Source organism: Colletotrichum chrysophilum (genome assembly GCF_026319265.1).
Source record: "Colletotrichum chrysophilum strain AFK26 chromosome Unknown scaffold_32, whole genome shotgun sequence".
NCBI classification, from domain to species: domain Eukaryota; kingdom Fungi; phylum Ascomycota; class Sordariomycetes; order Glomerellales; family Glomerellaceae; genus Colletotrichum; species Colletotrichum chrysophilum.
The window spans coordinates 30,068-56,319 of NW_026517319.1; the positions used below are offsets into that span (position 1 = coordinate 30,068).

Here is a 26,252-nt window from a genome sequence, read left to right on the forward strand (position 1 = left end):
TTGGCGGACCAGACCCCGAGGAGAGAAGAGCCCGAGCCACAGGTTGCGATGACGACGATGCGGGATCCTAAACTTCGTGTGTTGTGTTTGTTTGTGCCTCACTTGGTCGTCCCATCACTGTAGGTATGATGCGAAGGGAACATCAGTGAGGTTGCAGGGTGACAGCCGTCGTGCATCGGCATCGAGGCAGCGTACATGTCGCAGCGAAAGGCTCGAGCATCGCGGTGGTGAGAAGAAAGGAAGGCAGAAGAATCAGGTATTTCGTCTGAGGTTGGTCCAGAATATGGTGGGAAGAAAGCGTGGTAGACAAGGTTCAAGGCCCAAGCTGGGGAAGAGTTCAAGGCAACGAAGGTCGATCTGGGGTGGTGTCGCGGATGGTGGTGATGGTGGTGATGAAAAGGCTTAAGAAAGCCAATCGCGGGCATCTGCAATGCAGAGACAGGCCAGAGCCTCCTTGCGAGAAACGAGCAGGCGGCCAGTAGGAGGGCAGCCACAGTCAGCCCGAGGGGGAGGGAAGGCAGCCTTACCATGTGCCAAGGACGAACGAACGAAGCCTTGAAGCCTTGCGGGTAGCATCAACGGTGGTGAAACTCGGTCAGCCTGCTGTTAGATTGTTGAGGGAGGGTGTCGTGTCACCACGGCGCCGGTTAAGGTGGTGTTCTGACCGTGGCTACTCCCGTCTGAGGGGGAAAGCATGTTTGACGACGGCGCTGACTGTTCCAATTGCATGCTGGGGTGAGACGATGGCTGGAAGTGCAGTGGACGGGAGAGATAAGGCGTGCGCTCTGGTCAGACTCGGATGAAGCGTACAAGACGCCTCGCCGGTGTCACTGGAGAGAGACGATGGTGATGCGTTTGACAGCGGCACTTTCCAGGTCCCGCCGATGGAAGTCGCGGGTGGGCATTTCCTTCCTCATCGGGCAGTCTTTGTCCCAGTCAAAGTCGGCGGGCGCGGGCGGGGACGGGAATTTCGGGCCTTGAGACTGGAAACTGCGCCTGGAAGGTGGACACCTCGCACCGCACCGCAAACGGAAGCTTCGGGTGCGCCGTGAGACTGCGAGTCCCACCTGCCTCCTGCCGTCTCAGGAAGAAGTCGGGAAAGCACGCACCAAATGCCTTGCCTTCGTACCTTCCTTCCCACTGCTTAAAGTTCCTCAGGCAGCAAGTGGGCGTGACATTACGGGCCACCGTCTCGCGGGCACACTGAACTTGCTAAGTTGCTCACGATTCGAAAACGTCGATTATTCGTCGATTTGTATCTCCACTCCACCAAATGGGTGGCAGGTACAACCCATATCCACGACCCGACGAATGGTCGAGAAACGGACGTTGGACCCGATGGCCACGGACCCCACCGAGAACACAGTATTGGGTCCGGTGGAGGTATCCTTCTGCCCTGCGCAACGTGGAGAAGTACAAGTTCTAGCACTTTCGAGAGGTCTCGCCCATCGCCAGGTACCTCATCCTCCGAAAAGCATGGGGAGCATCGTGAACTGGAATTCTGGCTTCAAGGCCCGCCGACGGGACGCAATCGCCATCGTATCGGTGACACAACGGAAACCAGGGTCAACACCAAATGCACAATCTTGTGGCAGAATGGGAGTGGCCGCAAATACCCATCATCCTTTCGCCATTTCTTCTCTTCCAACCGCGCGGGGCACCCTGACCTGCAAGCCCAACCACTCATCGCCGCAGCAATACCGCCAGATCGAGGCTCATCTCGGGCTCAGCAAGGACCAAATCTCATTGTCTGGTTGTTGTCGGTGGTCTTTGCTTGGTCATGAACTTGCAGCAAACTGCACCCTCCCTGCAGGTGTTCGTCGGCGAACAGTGCCCCAATCAGCAACCGGAGGCTCTCCACCAACGAACTACATTCACTATCAGACTATCACACAATGTACCTCGCCCACGGCATCCACGTCGGCTCGTCAATTTCACAGACTTTGCCCCTTCGTCCGTCCCCGTTTTTCCAGGTCGAATGCAGCTGCGGTGACATTCCACAAGTCGTCTTTTCAACACCCGTCAACCACCAGTCCAATGAGCCACAACCCACAACCTGAACCCACCAAACAACCTGCGGTCGAATCCGCAGCATATCCACTTGTCCAGCCATGTCGGTACGGATACGCTACGGATACGTGCCCTACAACTGTCCTGGTATGCCTATTCACCATCTCTCCGAATCTCCGCTGCATCATGCCCGTCTCGTCACCGTCGGCGTCAATAAAGCGAGCAGCTGCGGGGCCTCCTCGCCTGGGCGCCGCGACAGCAAACACCAAAGTGGCGCCATCTCGTCCCCTCCACGAATCAAACCGAAGCGTTTGTGGCGCCCATCCCTGACGGAGCGCTCCTGCGAGCCGACGAACAACCGCCGCCGTAATCACCCCAATCCTCAGATAACCTCCTTCGCGGGAATCCGTCCCGTTTCATGGCTGAAATCAGAGTTGCAACCACCGATCGACACTGAAGAAGACCAGGGGGGGCTGGGCGCGGGGCAAGGCGCAAGCAAGGCGACGCCGAGCAGAATGAGGGGCAGTCTGCCAAAATCAACCGAAGAGGGGCCTTTCACCATTCGCAACACCCATCACTCCATGATCCATGGCACGCTCTTGTTGATGTTGATTTGTCCGCAGCCCATCTTCAATGCTCATTCAGCCCGGCGGCCAGGACAGCCGAGCCACCCCCGCTCATGTTCCGATTAATGGTATACAGACTGCATTTAGCGATTCTCTGACAAGTTTGCGCTTGATTGACGGACGTGGCATCGCATTGTTTCTGGACCAATTTTGTTGCTCGGGTTGCAGGCCGGCCCTTTCGAAAATTACCGCAAGGAGCGTTCAAAGGACGCGATCGTCATTTAACGTTGCGTCCTCCAAATACACTCTGCCAATGCCGCCTTGGCCTCAAATCTTCACCATGGTATCTCGGCGCCTTCGGCGCTCCGTCCGACCATTCACCGTGAGGCGGGCGCAGGGAGATTCAGGAACAGGCCACGGAAGCACCAGTCCCTGACCCCCAATAGTGCGACCTATCGGTAACAGACTGCTGATCCACGATTGCGATTGATTTTCATCCCGATCCGATGTCACGATAACGCACAAAAATTACCTCTACCTCGGCCACTCGCCAGCCATGGCATTCCCCCTTCATGAGCCAACGTTGATATTGCTCGACACACTGGCCGCCCGCTTTGGACAAGTCCACGCGAGAGACTTGAGGTGGTGCTGGCACTCATGCTATGCCATCAGGTACTGGTCATCATTGCGGCCCAGGCCACCACATGTTCCATGTTGCACTCATTTCAGGGTCCTCGTGGTTCCAGACCGGACGGAACCGGCATCGCTTTCATCCACCCATACGCCCGCCCACCCATCAACACCCGGACCACGGGCCCTCTGGAGGGGCAGTACATAGAGGGGCTGAGGTACTCGGAGCGGGCGTACGGTATATCCTTTCAGTGAAGGATATAGCCATCCCGCAGACAGGCCAGGCAGGTCAAGCAAGCAACGCAGGCGTTCAATCACGGTGATGATAAGCCAGTGTCAGTGTCTCGGCTGGTCTATTTTGAAGTGATAGTGCGGATATGCTAAGGCCTTGGGCGTTCTGGCATATGCCCCTTGTTGGGGTCATAAGCGATGTGCCACACCACCACTCTCTCACACACACACTTGAGGCACACCAGCTGCTAGAGCGCTCACCACATGCCATGCTTGTGATTCTTCACGGGTGACCCTTTTCAGCTTGCCTCGCCTCTCTAGGTTGCCATTGCTGTTACTCTCTCTCTGCGCCGGTGGAGCCATTACTTTCTGACGGGCATGAAGATGGAAGAGATCCCACCATCCAGACTAATGGGCGCGAGGAAAAGAGAGGCAAGGACCGAACGTCAGAAGCAGACGTGTTGCGGCATCAACACGGAAAGCTTGTGATATCCTTTCCAGCCGTTTGCCAGTACTCAAAATGCAACCACTAAATCTGGTCCAACGAGAGTACGAAGGGGCGCCTACGAAAGGCAGCACGTCGTCGGTTCCCTTGTGCCTTATCCACATCCCCATTCATCCACATCCATCCCATCCCGAACCAACGGAGGAGCTGCACCCCTCTTCATTGTGTGTGTTTCCCGGCTGACACCCCCCTCCCCTCAGTGGAGATGGCGAGCTGTACTGGTGAAAGTACCGGTACAGACCTGTTCAGAGGACACGGCAAGGCTCTTTGACGAAATGCTGCATGCTCGTTGGCCCTACTGCTCAGCGAAGGGCCGCAGTCGAGAGCTAATTCGACGCCGGTCCGTTTCAATGAAGCGGAGACTGGCGGGCAGGGTGACGGGATGAAGGGGAAGAGGCGCGCTGTCTATTCGCGCCAAAGGCAGGAAATAATGGGGATGATGGCATGGCTGGGGGCGCTGCGGCGTTATGTCATTGCCCTGGGCCATCCCGTCCTTGGTCTGTCCTTGATACGCAGCAGTGAGGGAGGTGTCTGCCTCAGGAGTCAGGGAGTCAGGGAGTCAGGAGCCAAGGAGCCGGGGTGGTCCCCTCTCTCCCCTTCAGTCTCACGTCCCCTGATCCCTCCTTCTGCCCGGTACGTATTCGTACACTGACGTTTACGTAGTGGTCATGGATACGTACTGTCACTGCGACGTATCGCATGGGTCCACCCCTCCTTTGCATCCACTCCCCTCATGCTTTCCATTTTGAGCCGATGCCCCCACTGTAAATGAGCCTTTCACACGTCAAGGCCATCCCATGCCGCCTTCTTATAGGCACTCGCACTTGATTACATCGTGGGCGTCCTTCTGTGAAGGCGAAGTCTCCCGAAATATAAGTTTACCTGATTCCCCCGAGTCTCCTGCTCTGTCTTGAGCATCCCATCAGACCATTATCCAACTTCATTCGATCTCACATCGATCTCATCCAAACACCACAAACTCTACACACCTATACAAGACTCCTAAGTCGGATTATCTGTACCAACATCTTTACTTCCCCAACACCACATTATACACATATCCAACATGTCGTCAACAACACAAACCAAGAAGGCCGTCCACTTCGGCGCCGGCAACATCGGCCGTGGATTCGTCGCTTGCTTCCTCCACAACTCCGGCTACGAGGTGGTCTTTGCCGATGTCGCCGATGCTCTCATTAACAAGCTCAACGAGACCCCCTCATATCGTGTGATTGAGGTTGGCGCCGAGGGCACTAACGAGAACGTCATCACAAACTACCGCGCCATCAATTCAAAATCACATGAGGCTGATTTGGTCGAGGAGATTGCCACCGCCGACGTTGTCACCTGCTCTGTCGGCCCGAACATCCTGAAGTTCATCGCCCCTGTCATCGCTAAGGGTATTGACAAGCGACCCAGCAACCTGGCTCCCATTGCCGTCATTGCTTGCGAAAACGCCATTGGTGCTACCGACACCCTTGCCCAGCACATCAAGGACCCCAGAAACACCGCACCCCACCGCCTTGAGGACTACGACGAGCGTGCTCGCTTCGCCAACTCTGCCATTGACCGTATCGTCCCTGCTCAGGACCCTGACGCCGGCTTGGACGTTACCCTTGAGAAGTTCTACGAGTGGGTTGTTGAGCGCACTCCCTTCGCGCAGACTCCCAGCATTGAGGGCATCAACTGGGTCGATGAGCTCGCCCCCTTCATCGAGCGCAAGCTCTACACCGTCAACACCGGTCATGCTACTGCTGCTTACCACGGTTACAACCGTAGCAAGCGTACTGTCTACGACGCCCTCCAGGACAAGGCCATTATGGCCGAGGTACGCAAGGCTCTTGAGGAGACTAGCAACCTGATCATCAGCAAGCACGGCATTGACGAGAAGGCCCAGCGCGAATACGCTGCCAAGATCATTCGCCGCATCGGCAACCCTCATCTCGAAGATGCTGTCGAGCGTGTCGGCCGTGCCCCGCTCCGCAAGCTTAGCCGCAAGGAGCGTTTTGTCGGCCCTGCTGCTGAGCTCGCCGAGAAGGGACAGGACTGCTCCGCCCTCCTCCGCGCTGCGGAGATGGCTTTCCGCTTCCAGGAGGTCGAGGGAGACGATGAGAGCAAGGAGCTTGCTCAGATCATGTCTGAGAATGGTCCTGAGGATGTTGTCACCAAGATTTGCGGCATCCAGGCCGGCGAGAAGATTCACCCCATGCTTGTCGAGGTTGTCCGCAGGGTCCAGGCCGACAGTGAGGAGTGACTACAAGGTCCTCACCTTTAAGCAACTTTATGATTAACGGCATCGGGAATCTTTTGGAGTTTAGCATATCATGGGAAAGGCGCGGCGTTTTGGGATATAGGGATACAGATCCCTGCATGTGCTTTGTTAGTCACTACAACCCATCAGGTTGGAGGCCGAGTCATTAGGTCTCGGCATGTTCAATACTAAATTGAGTTTCAAAATCTCGAAATATTATCTGTATTTGTGACAATAACCCATCAGGTTTTTAAGCCTCCCTGGATGGTAATTCATTGTAGTGGATCATACCAGTGCATTATGTTCCTAGCCAAATGTTTCGCGGTGTAGAAATGTGTGCCAATGCATGGTACTGGTAGTGTTTGAGTGAAGTTATCGTGAGATTACACAAACGGACTCCGCGCCCCAAGACAGAAAAAGAGCAGCTGTACTAAGTAAGTGCCCAGGGACAGGTGGTGGCAGTGGCACGGACATTGAACCCTGTGGGGGTAGTGTGGCTGATGCTCGCTCGTCCAAAGATGCTGTGGCTGGGGCTGTCTCTCTTGGTGCGGAACAGAGCGAGGGAGTGCGTGGCTTGATTGTGATTGCCTTAGGCAAAAGCCACATGTAGTCAGGCACCAATCAGCTCCTGAACTCGCGGTAGGGACACATCTGTTGAAGCTCGAAATACCGACCTGGCCAAAATTGCGACTGCCATAGCTCTGGAAGCCATCAATTCCCACGACACACCTTCCTGCGGCTTCCCAATCCACCTCCGCGACCGGCTTCCAGCAGCCTACTCTAATACACCAACTGGTTACTCGATTTCCACGAAACGCGACACATGAGCCCATCGTGAGAGTCGTCATCAGCGCCGCATATCCCACCCCACTTCGCCTTTCGAGGACAGCATCACCTTTCCCTTCCTCCCTTGCTGGTATCTGTATAGGTGTTCACGATGAAGGTCGACGTCAAGGTACGTCTCATCTCAATCTAATCCCCAGAGCTTTCTCTGTCGCATGGGAATGGCAGCTCCTTGGCAGCGTTCGCGATAGCTCCACAGCTGTCGCCAGTCTGTCATCTCCTGAATAGCTCCAAAACTGACCTCGGCCTCCAGCGTCAATTGTTCGCCCGCAGCGAGCGGGTGAAAGGCATTGACTTCCACCCCCAGGAGCCATGGATTCTCACGACACTTTACAGCGGCCATGTCTACATCTGGTCCTACGAGACCCAGCAGATCGTCAAGACCTTCGAGCTCACCGACGTCCCTGTGCGAGCTGGCCGATTCGTCGCAAGAAAGAACTGGATCGTCTGCGGATCCGATGACTTCCAGATCCGCGTATACAACTACAACACCTCAGAGAAGATTACCTCCTTCGAGGCTCACCCCGACTACATCAGAGCCATCGCCGTCCACCCGACACAACCCTTCGTCCTGACCGCCTCCGATGACATGACGATCAAGCTTTGGGACTGGGAGAAGGGCTGGAAGTGCGTGCAGGTTTTCGAGGGCCACGGCCACTATGTCATGGGCCTGGCCATCAACCCCAAGGACACCAACACCTTCGCGTCCGCCTCCCTGGACCGCACCGTCAAGATCTGGAGCCTCGGCTCCGCGACCCCCAACTTCACCCTCGAGGCCCACGAGGCCAAGGGCGTCAACCACGTCGACTACTACCCTCACTCCGACAAGCCCTACCTCCTGACAACGTCCGACGACCGTACCGTCAAGGTCTGGGACTACACCACCAAGTCTCTGATCGCCACCCTCGAGGGCCACACGAATAACGTCTCTTTCGCGTGCTACCACCCCGAATTGCCAGTTATCATTTCCGGATCCGAGGACGGCACCATTAGGATATGGCACGCCAACACCTACCGTTTCGAGCAATCTCTGAACTACGGCCTGGAGCGCGCATGGTGTGTCTCCTACCAGAAGGGCAAGCAGGGCGTCGCTGTTGGTTTCGATGATGGCGCGGTCGTCGTCAAGCTTGGTCGCGAGGAGCCTGCCGTCTCCATGGACGCTTCAGGAAAGCTCATCTGGGCCCGCCACAACGAGGTCGTTTCGGCCATCATCAAGGGTGGAGGTAGGTTATGGCCATTCTTGGTCTTTGCAATAGTCGCTAACAAGCCTAGATGCCTCTATCAAGGACAACGAGCCCATCTCCCTCCCCGTCAAGGAAATGGGCACTTGCGAAGTGTACCCCTCGACTCTCCTCCACAACCCCAACGGACGATTTGTTGCTGTCTGCGGTGACGGCGAGTACATCATCTACACAGCCCTGGCATGGCGCAACAAGGCTTTCGGTTCTGCATTGGACTTCGTCTGGGCGGCCAAGGAGAACACCAACGACTTCGCCATCCGCGAGTCGGCGACGAGCGTCAAGGTTTACAAGAACTTTGTTGAGAAGTCGGGCGGCCTCGATGTTGGCTTCCAGGCCGACGGCCTCACCGGCGGTGTTCTGCTCGGTGTTAAGGGCCAGGGTGGTATCTCGTTCTTCGACTGGCAAACCGGCGGCCTTGTGAGAAGAATCGAGGTTGAGCCGAGAGAGGTATGTTGGATATGGTTTACGTGTTGCGGACGAATGCTAATAGGCACAGGTGTACTGGTCCGACAGTGGTGAGCTTGTTGCTCTCGCATGCGAAGACACCTTCTACGTCCTCCGCTTTTCACGTGAGGCCTACGTCGAGGGCGTTCAGTCTGGCGAAGCCGATGAGGATGGCGTCGAGGCCGCCTTTGAGGTCATTACCGATATCAACGAGAGGTAGGACGCTCGCTCAACTGGCAATGATCCTAACTGACATGGTAACAGCGTCCGCACCGGAGAGTGGGTTGGCGACTGCTTCCTCTACACCAACAGCACCAACCGTTTGAACTACCTCGTTGGTGATCAGACCTACACCGTCTCTCACTTTGACCAGTCCATGTACATCCTGGGCTACATTCAGCGCGACTCAAGGATCTACCTTGCCGACAAGGATGTTGCCGTTACCTCATTTGCCCTGTCCCTGCCCGTCCTCGAGTACCAGACTCTGGTCCTCCGTGACGATATGGAGACGGCACAGGAGCTTCTGCCAACAATTCCCGCGGATCAGCTTAACAAGATTGCGCGCTTCTTGGAGGGCCAGGGCCACAAGGAGCTGGCACTGGAGGTCGCGACCGACCCCGAGCACAAGTTCGAGCTTGCCCTTGGTCTGGGCCAGCTTGACACCGCTCTTGAGCTCGCCAGGGAAGCTGACGTCGAGCACAAGTGGAAGACAGTCGGTGATGCCGCTCTTGCAGGATGGCAGGTCGCCGTCGCACAAGAGTGCTTTACTCATGCCAAGGATCTTGGATCCCTCCTCCTGCTCTACTCCTCTACTTCCGACCGCAGTGGTCTTTCAAAACTGGCCGAGCAGGCCCAGGAGGCTGGTGCTCACAACGTCGCCTTCAGTTGTCAATGGCTGCTTGGTGATGTCGCTGGCTGTGTGGAGATCCTCACCAAGACCGGCCGCTTAGCCGAGGCTGTCCTGTTCTCGCAAACATACAAGCCCAGTTTGACGGCAGAGGTTGTCAAGGAGTGGAAGGAGAGCCTCGACAAGGGCAAGAAGGGTCGCGTGTCTAAGATGATTGGCGCACCCGTAGAGGACGAGGAGCTTTTCCCTGAGTGGGATGAGTGGTTGAGGCTCGAGAAGGAGGGCGGCATTGCCACCGAGGTGACTGAGGTCAAGGCGGTCAACGGCACTGAGTCACCCGCAGAACCCGAGGAGGAGGCTGAGGAGGCCGAGGAGGAAGCGGAAGAAGAAGAGGAGGCTGAAGAGGACGACGAGTAGGAAAATCTGTGCTCGGTTGTCTCGAATGAAATTTGATTATAGTAAGGTAAGGGGAACGCAAAAGGCCTAGATGTCGAAGTGTCTGGTCCTGCCTCGACGGGCGTTGACGGTAATGATCATGCCTTGCAAATAAATGGAAGCTGTTTTATGCACCATGCCATCTCCTGTCACACTGTTGGCATGAAAAAGTTGTACATGTATATACGTTGATTGTTACTTGTTCTTGATTCTGAAGATGTGAGACACCTTACAAGGCCAACCGCCCAACGCCGTGTCATTGATTGTACATGTGGCATACTCTAGTAAGTAAGACAAACCTCCCCCGCCGACGCCGTCTTCAAAGCCCAACTCTCAACTCGGTCAAGACCCCAGATGATGGTGAACAGGTGCCTCGCAAACTCGTCCACGTCGGCGGCAGCAGCGTTGCGAAACAAGCCCTCGGAATGGAACGACGGAACGAAGAAGGTCCCATCGCAGCATGTCCCGCCAACACCACCAGTCTGAGTCTCTTCCCGCGTCAAACGCTCGTACGCGTCTTTGTTCCCCGCGGCCAGCTCTCTGCAGAGAGACGCCCATCGCGGGGCGGACGGGGCGTCCCAGAGGCCTGCGCGGGCGGTGAAGAGAGCTCCGCCGGGGCACTCTGACCAGCTTCCTTTGAGGGTGGCGTAGACACCGACGGTGCACGTCACGATGAGCCACGTGCGGCGGACGGATTCCGAGAGGACCCAGAGGTTGTAGGTTGAGAGGTCCGAGTCGTAGGTGTCGTCCTCGTCCCGGGGGTTGTTTCGTTGGGCGGACATGTCGTTGCAGTATTTCGAGACGGGGACAAGGTTCTCCGAGAGGGCGTTGGCGTCGAGGGAGGCCGAGTCCCAGAGCTGTCTGCACCAGAGGGACAGGGTCGGGAGGTGGACCTCGGCGGCGGCGCGTTGGCTTATGGAGCCGTCGAAGAGGCGGAGGACGGTGTAGACGAAGAGGGCCTGGACTCTTGCGAGGTGGTCTCGTGTTTCTAGAAGCGGGACGGAGAGGGATGTCTCGTCCGTGACGGGCTGGGATGCCATCATGGCTGTTACCCTCTCGTCGAGGATTCGGTAGACGAAAGCTTCGTTTTGGGGTGTCTTGTGGTGGTACATGGACGCGGAGGTGAAGGCGTCTTGGAGACATGAGGGGAAGTAGTTGCCTTCTGCGTACATGCTACGATGAATGAAGGGGTTGTGGCCGTGCAGGACCCAGCGGTGGACCCAAGTCTGGAGGCCGCGGGTGAAGTTTGTCAGGACCGAGGTCGGGTAGATGTTTCGTGGGAGCGTTGGTAAGTGGTCGATGCGCCATGTCGAAGGGGCGAGGAACCATTTGCTCCGGGCGATGTCTCGTACGACCGGATCTCTGTCTGTGTCTGAGGTTGTGGTGTTGGGGGCCTGTTGCGGCAGAGGGGCGGATGCTTGTGGGTTGACAGGTGCGGCGGCGGGTTGCGCGGTGTTCACGTCGGAAGGGAGGTTTCCAAAGTCGATCCACGGGTTGCTTCCCAGTCCGATGGATAGAGGACCGGAGTCAAGAGAGAAGAGGTCTGGTGATGCTACCGCCGCCGCAGATGAAACGGCTGCTTCTGAGAGTCCGACGGCTTCGTGGGGCCGGGGCCGTCGGCGCTTGGTGACAGGATAGTGACAGTCGACATCCCGATCGTCGCACCGTGTACACGATGGGAGCCCCTTATCGCAGCGGCGCTTGGATTCAGTGCAGGCTATGCATGCTTTTTGCTTGGAAATGCGCGCCATCGCGCGATGCAATAGAGAAGGATCTCGGGCGGCGCGGATGAAAGCAGAGCCCCGACTGTTATCCGACGGGAAGTGCTCTTGCACGATTGTTTACTCTAGCGGGGTCGTCGTTAACACGAAATAACGTTACTGATGATTGAGAAGCGGGATGGAGGACAAATGTGGCTGTTGCAGCAGAGGCCTGACGTTTGTCAGCTCCGAAGACGTAAGCCGGAGCATTGGCGGTGGGCGCGGCCGATTCGTGCGGGTTTTGCGGGTTTCCGGCGGCAAGTTTGCGGGAATCTTGCGGAAGTTCCGTCGGGTTTCTTGCGGGGCTTGGCGGGAAAGCGGCCGCATGTTCTTACAAAGCTCTTTTTCCAGAGGAACAACCAACCAATTTTTGATGAGTGCTTCCGATGATGACAAAACGGAGCTCACTTGTTGGCGAGCGAATTCTCGCGACGCAAGACGTGATCGTGATCGTGTAGATGGATGATGGCTACAGTCGTTGGTATAAGAGAAGGGAATCTTCAGTTGGCTTCAAGTGAGGGTTCCCGCAACAGTATCAGCGCGCTCAAACTCGATCAATTCGACTACGCAATCGCAGCCAACGCCTTTTAACAAGATTCGACAGCCATGGATACCCTCTTTGCCAAAACCGCCGGTCAAGACGGCAGCACCTTCACCAAGACCACCCACAAGACAACCTATCCGACTATCGACCCTGCTCGCCCAGAGCTGTCTCAAGCCGGTAGGACGGTCGTTATCACCGGTGGCTCCGCTGGAATTGGCTTCTCCATTGCGCAGGGGTTCGCCCAAGCCGGTGCCAAACACATCATCATCCTCGGCCGGCGCCAGAACGTCCTCGACGAAGCCGCATCGCAGCTTCGCAAAGAGTATCCTTCTGTAAAGATCGAGGGCCGCCAATCTGATATAGGCGATCTTGGCGAGACGGATGCGCTTTGGAAGAGCTTCGAGAACCATGGCATCTTTGTTGATGTGCTGATCCTCAATGCTGCAATTGTTTCGGCTGGTAGCCCCATCCTGGAGCTGGGTCGCGATGAGGTCTGGAGCCAGTACCTTGTCAATGTGCGATCCCACCTCGACTTTACCGAGAAATTCTACAAACAGAAGGCAGGCGAGAATCGTCAAAAGGTGTGTTTCATGCGACTCCCGGTCGGGTTGGCTTGAATAGTATGGCTGACATCAATAACCATGATAGTTCCTCGTCAGCGTCTCAACTGAAGCTACCCATAACTTCCCCAAGGCGGCTCTTTGGCCCGCGTACAGCACGACCAAAAACGCGGGCACCATGCTCCTGCAGAGAATCGCCAATGATACGCCTGTTGAGAAGATGCAAATCATCAACTTCCACCCGGGTGTTGTTTACACGGACATCTTCAAGTCTTATGTTCCCAGAGACATCTATCCATTTGATGATGGTGAGTGGTTCTCATGGGCATTTTTGCGACGAAGGAATCCGACTGACTGACTTCCTCGTGTAGAGAAGCTGGGTGGTCACTTTGCTGTGTGGGCGGCTTCAGACGAAGCTCGGTTCCTGCATGGTCGCTTCGTCTGGGCTGCCTGGGATATTGATGAATTGAGAACGGGAGATATCAAGAGAAACATCGATAACAACCCAGAGTTTCTCAAGGTTGGCATCGTTGGACTGCAACAGTGAGGTATAGTCCTCACTCAGAGATCCTGCAAGTGGGTTTGGTGTATTTCACGCACAGATAGACCCTTTTCTGCTTATTTACCCTCAATAAACGCAATAAGATTCTTGCCTGATTGTAGATAAAGAACTTCATCTTGATGCCTTGTAAGGCGCAGGCTACTTTACACTCGTTCGCCCAGCTGATTGCCGTTTCGGGAAAGCCTCTGAGAAAGGGAATTCGAGGAGTCTCAGCTGACGCCACACAGTCGCCGACCGTTGGGCATATCTGAATGCTTAAATTTGCCAAGAATTTTAGCGCAGGGCTGAACCATTGGTTTAATGCGGTGGCTGAAAAACATCACCCCCAAATTTTTGAAGACATCAGCTGCTGGGCTGACTCTGTCACGGCTTGAACTTCTATCAGCCGAGGAAGACATGAGGAACTGTCAAAGAGGTCAGCGAAGGCGTATTGGTTGAAATTTGTCTGTTATTAGAAGCAACGCGACACATACATACACTACCTAAGGTCAGATGTACCTAGGTTGTCTATTCTGAATCCCATGCTCATCGCATCAAAAGCCAGCCAGGCATATGAGGACGAGCAACGTCCCTTGCGATCCCGTTGCTACGCAGTATCTTCCCCACAGCTCAACTTCTATACTTCTCTTTCTGGCATGAATCAGGACCTTGACACACATCGTCATTTTCCCATAATCGCTCGGCTCTGGGCAGCCGATCTGGTTCACCCCTAGCCCTGATGCCGTCTAGCCTGATAACTAGCTAAGCCACCTCCCCTGAATGCCTCGTCGAAACGACTCTAAACCCTTTAAGCTCATTGCTACTTCACTCAGATTGCTCTTCATGGTAAAGCCAGGCAGAATGGCACGATGAAACATGGAAAAGATCTGCTCTAGCTGAAAGGTTTGGCATCCCCAAGGGAATGGTCGACGGTTGCCTGACATCCGTGTGCACGCCGGTGGCCATGCTAATTCCATCACCACACCAAGGCTATGATCTCTTGACGTTCCTGTCATATTCACAACGCCATCGTGTCAGAACTAGACTGCCACTAGGAAGTGCACGTCCTCCATGGCGGCTATCCGGCGCGTCGGAGTTGTCCTGATTTTTGCTGTGTGAAATTAGGCTCCAACGTTGAGGATCAGGGGCACTCATCGTGGATAGAATCTATTTAACTTGAGCGTTGCCGGTCTTCCGTTATGGCTGGTTTCTAATCGTCATCAACTCAGCCCGACAAACATTGCATCTCTCAAACTTCTACTGTCAACGCTCATTAAATCAGTTTCGTTTCCTACAAACCACCTTTCTTCAGTCAAGATGCTCGCCAAGATCACCTTCGTCGCCGCCCTCGCCGGCTCGGCTGTCGCCGTCATGGACGTCCGTCCGGACCGTGTTCGCCGGGATATCCTCCCGCGCCAGACCGACGCTTCGGCCGACCCCTGTCTCAACGCCCTGGCTACCGTCTACTCCAACGCGCCTACGCCTCCCCCCAAGCTTGTTTCCTACGAGATGACAGCCTCGACCCAGACGGACCCTTGCAGCGTCACTGTCCCCTCCGATCTCAGCTCCGACTACGCAAGCTACACCTCTGCAGTCCTCAGCTGGGTCGACGCCAACTCGGCCTCCATCGCCTCTGCCCTTTCTCAGTGCTCCACTCTCACGGACCTCACCACCGAGATTCCCGTCTGCACAGCTACCAGCGCCGGCTCCGGTGGCTCAAAGGCGACGGGCACGGCTGGTGGTTCTGGAGGCACTGGTACCAAGAACGCCGGTCCTCGTGAGACCGGCATGGTTGCTGCTGCTGTCGCTGCCGCCGGCTTTGTTGGTGCAGCTGCTTTCTTGTAGAGACTCAAAGTTGTAATTGTGTCATTTTGGGGCTGGGACTGGCGCAATTCGGACCGTGGATATCAAAATTGTATTTGCTGGTTAAAGTTTGTACATGAATCTATGTCGCTATCAACGACTTGAAGTAAATCCGCCGCCTCTTTTCATCATAACCCGTGAACCGTCTGTGCCTTCTATGGAAACATCATCTCTAAGCGTCATAGGGTCTGACAACCCACGGCGTAGCCTCAGCCAACGCCGTTGTGCACTTGGCCGCCAGGGCTTCCTTGGCCTCAGTGCTGTTGGACGGGATGCAAGGCATGCCAATGCCGCCCTTGATACCGTCGCATAGAATGACAGGCTCGCCGCCACAGGGTGTGGTGATGTTGAAGTTCTTGAACTGGATGTTATCACAAACAGCGTTGGGGTTGGTTGAGCAGGTCAATTTAGCAACGGCACGGCCATACTTGCCGCTGCTATATCCCGAGAAGTTCTCAAACAAGATGTTGGAGATGTTCATCTGCGAAGGGTACTGCTCGCAGACTGAGGCATTGATGTTGAAGTAGCACGAGTCAATGAAGGCCGTGTACTCGTTGTTGGCCTGCCAGAAGTTGCGGAAGGTGACGTTGTCGATGAAACCGTAGCCGACGTTAGGGCCGGCCCAGGTCTTGAGGCGAGCGCCGTGCTGGCCGTTGAGCATCCAGACGTTCTCGATGACGACGTCCTTGACGAAGCTCTTCTCGCCGGCGTACTGGCCCAGGGAGCCCATGGATTGGCCGTGAGTACCGTTGCAGTACATGGTGTCAACGTGGATGTTGCTGGCGTTAGACTTGGGCGAGAAGCAGTCGTCGCCGATGTTAACCCAGGTGCGCTCCACGCGGACGTCCTCGACATTGAGGGAGTCGAAGAAATCGGTGTTCTTGGGAAGGGCAGTGGCGTTGTTGGACTCGGCGGTGACAATGACGTCCTTGAAGGAGATATCCTTGGCTGGGGAGGATGTCAGCTGTGTACACACAAGATTCTGTACGGCGCTTTGTGCTTACAAGTCACGACAAAGGTGGTCCAGCAAGGCGAGTCCTTGAGGTGGAGGCCCTCCATAGACAGGCCAGTCGCGTTCTCGGCGTAGAACAGGATAGGACGCAGGTAAGTGTTGTCAGGGTCAAGAATCCTTCGAACTGTCAGCAACCTCGAACGCCTTCGGAGTATAACGCAGGAGACTTACTCAAGACCCGCGAACTCGTTCCACCACCGTTGGCCATTGCCGTTGAGAACACCCTCTCCGTACAGCTTCACCTTGTTGCCACCCCACTTCCAGAACATGATGGAGTTCTGGAAAGGGTGGGTGAAGGCATTCTCCTGCCAGTAGGGAGTGTCGTTGGTGAACTTGATCTCACCCTCCCAGTGAACGTGCACATCGTTCAGCCAAGTCAGGTCGAGCGGCTTGCCGATGATGAAAGTCTGGTTGGCGGGGAGGTAGAGCGTGCCGCCGTTGTTGGCCTTCTTCAGACCCTCGACAAACTCATCAGAGATGTCGTCCAGGTCGTTCTTGGAGGCGCGGATGGTGTAGGTCTTGCGGTGGCAGTCCTTTCCGCGCTTCTCGTAAGGGTGCTTCTCGCGAAACTCCTGGATGTTACGAGGAACGCCGGCCGGAAGTTCAATTGCGCTCGAGAGCGCAGTGCCAGCAGCGGCCAAGGTGGCGAGGAGGGATGAGACTCTCATGGCTGCGTGTGGGATTGGACGAGGAGGAGGAAACACACACGTCGAGGAGGGTTGCCAAGTGAGATGCCAAGGGAAAGGGCTGCTCGGGAGAGGTGATCAGCCATCCATTGCAACTCTTGTGAGGCCGAGTCTCTTCATATACTCGAACTGCTTGGCATTGGACCTGCATCGCCAAGCGACGTTGGCACAGCTCTCCTCAATTTCTTTTCCCGCATTTTCAAAAGATCATCATGACCAACACCACCACGACCCCAAACGTGCTGTTTATTTCCCCAAAGTCGGGGTAAGATAGCAGGGGCCGATATGAAGCTAGTCTCGCTTCACCCAGCCATCTGGAAATAACCAAGCGTATGCTGCACGAGGGGAGAAACCACAGCGTTCCATTCCACCTATCATGCCCTTGTTTCTCCTGCCGTTCATCGCCTGCATCAGTCCATCCGCGTAATCAGCAGACCGCTGCACCGGGCCACAGCCCGGCCACGCTTTGGGGGACCAACCGCAACCCCATTGCGGTGTTGTGAGAAGTTGGGGAAGACGGAGAGGGAGGCTTGTTGGCTGAGGTGGATTCGGAGATTGTGCAGGTGGCCTGCATATCGGCTCCAGGGTCGACTGCACCGTCTCTTCCACGCGAGGAAGTGATTGATGGGATTTCTCAACCGCTGTCGCCGGAGAAAACTAGCCGACAATCGGATGCGTTCGACCTGCGCCGCTAGTCTTGATCCCCCGCACGAAGCCCATTTCCCCCAGTGATCCATTTCTTTTTCCACCTGGTAGTCCCCCGCGTCGTGATGTGGAGGATGGCGGTGGATGCATGGCCAAGAAAGGAGATCTCTCCGTGTTGCCGACGCCGCAAAGCTTCACTCACCTTGGCCGCTTGGTGTCTTGGCAAACAATGCCAAGAGGCCTTACGTGAATTATTCCCGGGGCGACGACGTTTTTATAATCTGACGTTCTGTTTCCCAGGTCGCCTGAAAATCTCAGCTCTTGACACAGTGAACTTTGGCGTTTTTGTTGTCCGCTGGCCGTCAATGGGTCACGTAAAGCCCAGGGATGCGCGCGACTTCCATAGTGTTTTTCTTTCTTTTTCTTGGTCAAATTTCTCTAGCAGAAACAGCGATTTCAACGCCTGTTTACTTTGCCAAATTACCCAGATGTCAAACAGTTGTAAGGTCACTTCATTGAAGGCCATCACTATGATAGAAAACTACGTAATTGGAGCCTTTCAGTGGCCTTCTCGTTTCCACTTCGAGATCTGATGTTCTTGGAACAGCAACCTAGGCTGGAAGACATTACCTAATGTTGTTCGGAAGTAAGCAGAAGATAATTCGGTTATCGTGACATTCGATAAGCAAAGAGGATACGATCAATCACACAACCAATCAAGGGCGAGGGTAGCCGTTTACTCTTTTCCTTGTCGAGTTCAAAATTCGCTCTTTTTCTCAGCATCACAAGTTTACACATACTAGCGGAGTTTACGCCGGCCTTTTGCCCATAATGGCCCCTTTACAGTTCGTTCGGGTAATCAGAAATGGTGAACTGGAAAGGTTCGCATTTGGCGAAGACTCCGAGACCGGCGAAAAGCATGACGAGCGCTGCGTTTACCCGGAGGAATGTTTGGTCTTGTCAAAGTTGCGGGAAAATATTGCCGACGAGGAATTTGGATATCGCTACAAGGTGTTGTGGGATGGGATCGCTGCATTTCTGCAGCCCAGTGACCTCTCAGATGCTGACAGCATTTACGTTTACTTGGTGCAAATTGATCGAGGGCCATTATTTGCCGGCGTACGCTACAGATCTGAGGGGTCTTCAGGGCTTGAGTCTGGAGGCCTCGCCCTTCAGTTCTACTTGCCACTTGATACTGCTTGTAAGTCATTCATAAGTCGAAAGTCATCTGAGCTATATGAATTCAACTTAAACGTCATGAGTTCTGACTTGCGTAAGATGGCAATAACTTTCCATGGCCCGGTGTCGGAAGGGCGTACGACATACCTGAATCCCACACGTCTTCGATGCTTGAGCTTGCCAAATTGTGGCTACATGAATGCACCTCGGGGACCGGTAAACATGTCAAGTGTCCTTCTTCAATCGGGATGCCTCCGTTGCCTCCCCGAGTTATAGATGTGGGGTCCTCGTGTGCAGACGCCTACTTATACTTGCCAAGTCCGGGAGAAAGAGGGCGTTACGTTGCCTTGAGTCACTGCTGGGGCGGCGTATCACCATTGATAACCACTCTCTCTTGCTTTGACAAGTTTCGGGTCGCATTTCCGCAGCCAATTCCCCAGATGTTTGCCGATGCCATGGATGTCACAAGAAGACTGGGCTACAAATATCTTTGGATCGACTCACTCTGCATCATTCAAGATTGTGAGACCGATTGGGGAAAGCATGCCACTCGGATGAACTACATTTATTCCCAGGCCCATTTTACGATCAGTGCCGATGGTGCACAGGATAGCTTGGCTGGCTTTCTCCACCCGCAAAATAAGAGACGGGAGACTATCGCCATCCAGTGCAAGACGTTTACCACAAATCCTCTGAGAGAAGAGCGAACGCACATTGTTCATGTCCGTCAGAGAGGACCCTTGGCATACCAACTCCCGTATCATGACTTTTTTCCGGGCTATCCATGGAAGAGGAATTCGTCAGCTTCTGTTCTTAATAATTTGCCTGCCGACAGCCCACAGGTGTGGGATCCCAACTTTCGCACAATGCGCAGCAAGCTTTCGACAAGAGCATGGGCATTCCAAGAGAGGCTTCTTTCTCCTCGGACTCTCCACTTTGCTCCGTCAGAGATGGCCTGGGAGTGCCGCTCTATTTGCAGCTGTGAGTGCTCGGCAACGAATGAACCGAGGACTATTCTTGCGCGCAGTCTTCTGAAAGGATCCAAGGCTCTTGATCTCGCGCCTGTCGATAAAAAGGGCCCTCAATCCGCTTATAACATCGAGGCAGCTTGGCGCAGAGATATTGTAGAAGAGTTCACGAGGCTGCATTTGACAAGACCAAATGACAGGCTGCCTGCCTTGGCTGGGTTGGCTGCTCGAGCAGCAAAATCGACACCTGGAGATCAGTATATGGCTGGAGTCTGGCGCAAAAGCCTCGCCGCTGATTTGTTGTGGCACACGACCGGTGAACGTGCAAGTTGTCGTATGTCAAGGGACAATATGCCGACCTGGTCCTGGGCATCGGTAACTGGGGAAGCACATTATCCTCTGCAGAGGTACAGCCTGGCGTGGTACAACACACGAGACCCCGAACCAAATACTCTCCCATTGATGAGAGTTCTGAGAACTCAGTATACCGCGAACCCCAAGTCCGTCTTTGCCTCGGGCCCCAGGTTGCCAGCCTCGATTACACTGTGGGGATTTCTTCTCAAAGTGAAAGGTTTCCGAAGATTGAGTAGTTACCAGTATGAGATTCGGTGGCCTGCCGGGGTAAACCTGCACCCGAACACGGTTGTAGCTGCCGATGTCCACTGTGGTAACTCAACAAATGTGGATGCATGCACGGAAGAAACCTCAAGTTATGATAACATTTCGGAGGCGCTCTCGAAGTAAAGGGATTTGTTCGTTCTGGTGGGATACATAGACAAAGGAGAAGTTTTCGGATTACTTCTGGTTCGATGTCTATCAAGACGTTCCGTTATCCCTTCATTTGAAAGGATCGGCTGCGTAAACGGGACATTCAATGAACGACAGACTTTCTTGGAACGTCGCTCAAACGGCGTTGTCGATTTTGGGCCAACAGATGAGTGGGCTGATCAAAAAGTCACACCCTCAAAGTTTGCATCATTCCTGGGCGGCAGAGGTAAATCGCTGTTGAAGATATGGTGATTGTTATCTTCGAGAATACCTATAAAACCATTTACAACTCTCGTTTGCTTGCATAAGCCAAGGGTTCAAAATCAAATATACATATGTCCCTTCTATATCAAAAATTTATACATGAGTAGCCCGAACACGTAGCCATCGAACCTAGGTATGTAACCATGCAAACACCAAACTCACTCTATGTATATATACAGGTCTTCAGTCTAGCTCGTACTATAAGCACCCCGCTATCTAAGCTGAACAAGCAATCCCCTCGAACTGCTCAATATCTTTTCCACATTAAGCTCCTGGATTCTTAGCGGTACCATTTTTCGCGTAAACTGGAGACTCATAGCCAAGTACCCAGATCCGAGCAATATCTTGAGTTTTGCTGATGTCAACCAAAGGGTTGGAATTGAGCATCACCAAGTCAGCCCTCTTTCCAATCTCGATGGAGCCCCTATCAGGGACACGGTGCCACTTGGCGGCTTTGCGAGTAGCAGAGTTGATAGCTTCGGCGGGGGACATGCCCAGGTATTTGACAAGGTTCTCAAGCTCAAAATGAAGGGTCAGGCCGAAGGGAACTGAGGCTGTGGCGTTGCCCTGCTTCAATATGCCGACGGCGTCGGTGCCAGCGAGAATAGGCACCCCAGCTTCATGAAGGAGGCGGGCATTCGTGTGAGCGTTGTCGAGTGTACGGTTGCTTCCTGGTTGAATGTTTAAGAACTTCGACAGGACAGCATCTCGGTAGCCATATTCGAAGATGTTCAATGTAGGCGTAACGTATTGATGTTGGCTTAGAATCTGCTTGATCACATCTTGTCCCAGAACACCGTCGTCGGGAACGTGCTGAATGCCGTTGGTCTTTGAGTCTGCAGCTTGCTGGTATGCCGTGATCTGAGATGCATGCGTCATGGTCTGTCTCCGGTATTCGTCATGAGCGGTTTCAACCATCTGAGTCTGCTGCTCCAGAGACGGCCCGTCGACTTCGGCGGTGATTTTCAAAAAGTGGCTGCCGTTATTGAATTGCCATTTCGTCCATTCCACAACGTCCGTACTTGGATAAATTAACGTATTGTTGGCGCGTCCGGCTTGTTGTTTTGAGTGCAGACTGCCGTTGCCAACAGCAGCCATGCTGGCGTAGAGGAACGACGCGAGACCCGACTGACGCGCTAGGGTAGCACACTGCGTGAAGTTTGCGCAGTTCATGTGCATGGCGGTTGTACACCCGTACGAAGTGTAGTCTTCGAGGGAGCGGACGTCGGTCAAATGGACGTGGTTGTCGATTAAGCCAGGAATGAGGAACTTGCCGGTTCCGTTTACAATCGTCTTCGCCCCGGCGCAACGGCCGAAGCCAATGATGTGCCCATAATCGAGACAAACAGTTTGGGGCTTTCCGAATTTTCTCCCGTTAAAAACCTGAATGTCTTGAATAGCAGTTTTGGTGCTATTCGTCGGCATGGACCGCCTGACATTGTTGATGGATGGTGAGGAGTGCTCGTCGTCGTTCAAGTGGAAAGGGCATGCTTCACCACCAGCTAATAGCTGCGAGGCCGCAAAAATAGAGGTAAGTGTGGTAATTCTCATCTTGTAAGTGTTCGATCTGAAATGTTGATTGAGGTTAAGTGAGTAAGTGCTGATGAGTTCTTCATGCCAAGAGCTAAGCTTGGCATCATATATACAGTCTTGATATCCTCAAGCGCCGTTGTTGACGGCATCTTGCATCTCCGTGCAGTCGTGCGGTTAATTCCGACTCATTCTGAAGGATCGAAACTCTCCAGTGATCATTGCCAAAGCCATTACGCGGCAGGCTGATGTTCTCAGCCCTAGGCTGAATACCGCACAGCCACAGCCAGATCGTCGCATAGTAGCCTAATTTGATCTAGCAACGACGACATCATAGTCCTTGAGCCTTTCATTTCCAATTTAGCGGCGGCGCAAGGTTCAATCGGGCCCGAGAGTATGCAACGGTCCTCTCATCCTTCGGAGTTCAGCGCTTATGTTCGGGGCTAGTGAGGCGCTATGCGATCATCAGATGTCAGTGGTTGCAGTAGTTCACAATGAAGTGGATATAAGCCTCACGGACTTCGGAGTTGTAATAGCCACCACATGCGTCCAGCATGCTCAAGCCCACGGAAAAGTCGGAGTATGTCTCTCCCTGCCAACTGTCGGGCTCGGTGCCGATAGACTCCGATTCTATGCCGACCTCACAATAGGTACACTTGAGCATCATTATCACCATGGGTTTGTTCTTGCATGGAAGCTCTTCGTTGATGGCTTGGTGAATTCAATTACTGAAACTAGGCTTCCCAAGGACCTATTTTTGCTTGCATACACAAAATGTAGCCTTGATACGCTGATGATTGACCGCTGCCGAGTTCCATTTGCCTTGGAATGCACCCGCATTCTCGGTTCAAAGGTCTCAATGACTTGAGATATGATCTCTGGTGAAGTATAATCAAAGATCTCCCTCCGGCTCCAGTGTCCAACCCGAGCCTGACGTTAAGCAGGTTCCCCTCTCGCAGTCCTGTAGAAGAATTAATGGTTGATATTCAAGCTTCGTCAAAGATGACACTTACAAACTTATCGCGGGCTATGCAAACCTGCGGAAGCTTTCGTTAGCAAAGGCCTGATCTACATCTCAAGCCGGTGCCCGTGAGTCGACTTACGCATTTAGTCTTTTCGGCATTGAATTTGCAGCACACGTTGTATTTGCTCTGGCGGCTCTGACCTGGACGCGGGCTGCCGCCATTATCTCGCGTGGTGTCGGGGACCGGGTTACGGAGATGGCGTTGGGGTTCCGTCGGGCTGCCCGGGCTTGCAGCCAAGGCGACGGCCGCCGCTGCAAGTAAACATAAAAAAAATCTCATTTTTCTTCCGGGAAAAAGTCACGTCGTCAAGTGCTGAAAGGTCAGTACCAGAAAGAGGCGGTGACAAAGGCGCGCTTTGAGAGGTCGTAGGATTGTTGATCGACGTTTAATGGGACGGAGACTAAAACTGCGTCGATTTGAAATCGTTGTTTCCCTTGCCCATGCTGAGACCAGAATGGTATGAGCACTTGCAAGGAAAGGTTTCTTGAAACTTTATCGAGAATGACACCTGCCTGCTACACTCATTCGGTAACGCAGTAGAAGCGACTGAGCTGATTCTTTTTCACTGAATTTGACCAGTGGTGATTTGAATTGGAAAGATAGAAGAAAGGGAGAGCTGAGCAGGTTCTCCGTCTAGACGACATCTTCATCCAGACCTCGCGTCATTCATCCGACTGGCCCGGGCGGTGCCTCTTTTCAAGGTTTCGTTTCATCTGACGGGATGCGCTGCATTCTCAGTGGCTCAAACAACTCGAAGTGCAAGTGATCAGCCAAACTCTGCAAGCTGCTGGGTGGCTAAGTAAGTTCCGAGGCGTCCCTTTTCAGACGTTCGGGAATTCCCTCAAAAAGGGATCAACCCTCTCGCGAAGTCTCTCTGCCAGGGTAGAGTGCTTAGATTCTGCCGCCTCCAACGTGTCGCGAATGAACGCTAGGTGACTGTAGTTGCCTTCACACCTGACTATTGAACTCATGCGCGAGCATAAGACTGAGATTATAGTTGAACGTGACATCACAGAACAATATGTTGATAATATGAGATATCGAGAGGCTCAACCTCAGTGAGAATGGCGCCACACTCTCAACTCCCTGACCTTGGCTCACACGTACTCACATCAATCAGTGGGTTAAAAAAAAAAGGATTGTGTCTACTGCAGGAAGGGCCCTGCTTTGGGTGATTGCATTCTCTTCTACGAAATAGAAACCGCTATTAATGCTCGCTCTAATCATACTGATTCTACATGTCTGCACCACGCGACTCTCGTCGGCGGTGAACACCCAGGAGTGGGTGGCATCGAGTGAGTTGTTGCTCCCGAGGGGGGGCTGTGTGCCATATTACGGAGCCAATCTCATCGAAGATCTCATCGATCATGCATGGGGTCTTGTTCTTGGTCGCATTCACATGAGAATACGTCGTTTATGCTGAGGCACAGTGGCCGCCGTCGACGCGAAGGTCGGCTCCGGTCATGAAGGAGCTACCCTCGGACAGGAGGAAGACGGCCGGAGCCTTGAAGTCCTCGGGGGTGCCGAGGCGCTGGAGCAGAGCACCGCGCATCCAGGTCGTCTCGACGTCGGGCTCGGCCTGCAGGAGCTGGTCGGTCATGGCGGTGCGGATATACTGTTGACAGATGAGTTAGACATGGACGAGTGAGAGTGGCATGAGATGGAGGCCAACTTACACCGGGGGAGAGGGTGTTCACGCGGATGCCGTACTGACCCCATTCCTGGGCGACGGATCTGCACATTTGCTGGACAGCGGCCTTGCTGGTGTTGTACGCGCTGCAAGTCAATCCCTACAGAGAATGTCAGCCGGGGTCCACACTTTTCAGACAGACTGACAAACTTACGCGGTTGGCGATCTCTCCAGACATGCTGGAGATGAGCAGGATGCTGCCCTTGCTCTTGCGGCCGACGAGCACGCGGGCGGCCTGCTTAGCGGTCACAAAGACACCGACGACGTTGACTTTTTGTATGCGCTCAAAGTCGGCGACGGGGTACTCGAGGGCAGGGATCTTCTGCTGGATCCCGGCGCATGCGATGGCGCCCCAGAAGGGAGCGCCACGCTGGTCGGCCTCGTCGGCGATCTGGTTGAAGATCTTCTCGGTAGCGGGCTCGTCGGTGATGTCGCACTTGTGGTATGTGACGGAGAGGTTGTTGGCCTTGGCCAGCTTGGCGAGGTGAGCCCACTCGACGGCGGCGGGCTCGGGGAGGATATCGAGGCAGGCGGCGTGACCTCCGGCCTCGAGAACGGCGAGGGCGAAGGTGATTCCGAGGCCACGGCCGCCGCCGGTGATGACAATGGTCTTGTTGGCGAGGGAGAAGAGTTGAGGAGTAGCGACGGAGGAAGCGAGAGGGTCCTTGGCCTCGGGCTTGGGGTGGACGGGCTCCGCGGGGAGATCCATATCGCTGACAGCTACGGGAGGCATTGTGAAGGTTGAAGGTTGGGTATCTTAGTAAACAGTGTGTATAGAAAGGATGATATTACAACAAGGCTGTCGAATGTCTAAAGGTCGCAGTTGTTCAAGGTATGAATGAAGATGAGCAAGGCACAGGTAGTGAGAGTGGGAGTGAGCTAGGTGGACGAGGTCGAAACAGAAACATTGCGGTCACGGGTTGGCTATATGAGTGACACAAGAGCGGCCGGGGAGGACGGGAAGACGACGACGAGTTTCGCTTGGAGTTGTGTGAAGACATCTTGGAGGATGGATTGCCGGGCGTTCATCGAGGCGACGGTGAAGCATCCCGACGCGCCGGGGCCAACATGGTGCTGCAGCTTCGATGTTTGCGCGGCATTGACTCCGCGGCACCGCTGGAGATGAACGGGGACGTGGAGGAGGGGGGCAGGTACAAGCGCTCTTGGCGGGACGTCTCCGGTGTGAAGGCGGGGGGACGGGAGACGGCAGCCGG

At 54.4% G+C, this 26,252-nt stretch overlaps 8 protein-coding genes across 8 annotated transcripts; 4 read left to right on the forward strand and 4 right to left on the reverse strand.

Annotated features, from left to right (window-relative positions):
- Nucleotides 1–5,008: 5,008 nt before the first annotated feature.
- COL26b_004964 (uncharacterized protein) lies at nucleotides 5,009–6,196 on the forward strand (the record flags this gene model as incomplete). Its single annotated transcript, XM_053177822.1, has 1 exon — nucleotides 5,009–6,196. One exon carries the CDS (start codon nucleotides 5,009–5,011, stop codon nucleotides 6,194–6,196), a length of 1,188 nt encoding a protein of 395 aa, XP_053038131.1.
- Nucleotides 6,197–7,130: 934 nt separating this feature from the next.
- Nucleotides 7,131–9,985, forward strand: COL26b_004965 (uncharacterized protein; the record flags this gene model as incomplete). The annotated part of the gene is made up of 5 exons (XM_053177823.1): nucleotides 7,131–7,148; nucleotides 7,290–8,259; nucleotides 8,309–8,724; nucleotides 8,774–8,937; nucleotides 8,986–9,985. 5 exons carry the CDS (start codon nucleotides 7,131–7,133, stop codon nucleotides 9,983–9,985), a joined length of 2,568 nt encoding a protein of 855 aa, XP_053038132.1.
- Nucleotides 9,986–10,284: 299 nt separating this feature from the next.
- Nucleotides 10,285–11,754, reverse strand: COL26b_004966 (uncharacterized protein; the record flags this gene model as incomplete). Its single annotated transcript, XM_053177824.1, has 1 exon — nucleotides 10,285–11,754. The coding sequence occupies one exon, from the start codon at nucleotides 11,752–11,754 to the stop codon at nucleotides 10,285–10,287; it is 1,470 nt and encodes a 489-aa protein (XP_053038133.1).
- Nucleotides 11,755–12,369: 615 nt separating this feature from the next.
- COL26b_004967 (uncharacterized protein) lies at nucleotides 12,370–13,414 on the forward strand (the record flags this gene model as incomplete). Its single annotated transcript, XM_053177825.1, has 3 exons — nucleotides 12,370–12,888; nucleotides 12,956–13,175; nucleotides 13,239–13,414. 3 exons carry the CDS (start codon nucleotides 12,370–12,372, stop codon nucleotides 13,412–13,414), a joined length of 915 nt encoding a protein of 304 aa, XP_053038134.1.
- Nucleotides 13,415–14,725: 1,311 nt separating this feature from the next.
- On the forward strand, nucleotides 14,726–15,253 carry COL26b_004968 (uncharacterized protein; the record flags this gene model as incomplete). The annotated part of the gene is made up of 1 exon (XM_053177826.1): nucleotides 14,726–15,253. One exon carries the CDS (start codon nucleotides 14,726–14,728, stop codon nucleotides 15,251–15,253), a length of 528 nt encoding a protein of 175 aa, XP_053038135.1.
- Nucleotides 15,254–15,443: 190 nt separating this feature from the next.
- On the reverse strand, nucleotides 15,444–16,951 carry COL26b_004969 (uncharacterized protein; the record flags this gene model as incomplete). The annotated part of the gene is made up of 3 exons (XM_053177827.1): nucleotides 15,444–16,219; nucleotides 16,276–16,400; nucleotides 16,455–16,951. 3 exons carry the CDS (start codon nucleotides 16,949–16,951, stop codon nucleotides 15,444–15,446), a joined length of 1,398 nt encoding a protein of 465 aa, XP_053038136.1.
- A 4,106-nt stretch (nucleotides 16,952–21,057) lies between these two features.
- Nucleotides 21,058–21,972, reverse strand: COL26b_004970 (uncharacterized protein; the record flags this gene model as incomplete). The annotated part of the gene is made up of 1 exon (XM_053177828.1): nucleotides 21,058–21,972. The coding sequence occupies one exon, from the start codon at nucleotides 21,970–21,972 to the stop codon at nucleotides 21,058–21,060; it is 915 nt and encodes a 304-aa protein (XP_053038137.1).
- Nucleotides 21,973–24,762: 2,790 nt separating this feature from the next.
- On the reverse strand, nucleotides 24,763–25,771 carry COL26b_004971 (uncharacterized protein; the record flags this gene model as incomplete). The annotated part of the gene is made up of 3 exons (XM_053177829.1): nucleotides 24,763–24,963; nucleotides 25,025–25,138; nucleotides 25,193–25,771. The coding sequence occupies 3 exons, from the start codon at nucleotides 25,769–25,771 to the stop codon at nucleotides 24,763–24,765; spliced, it is 894 nt and encodes a 297-aa protein (XP_053038138.1).
- Nucleotides 25,772–26,252: the final 481 nt, after the last annotated feature.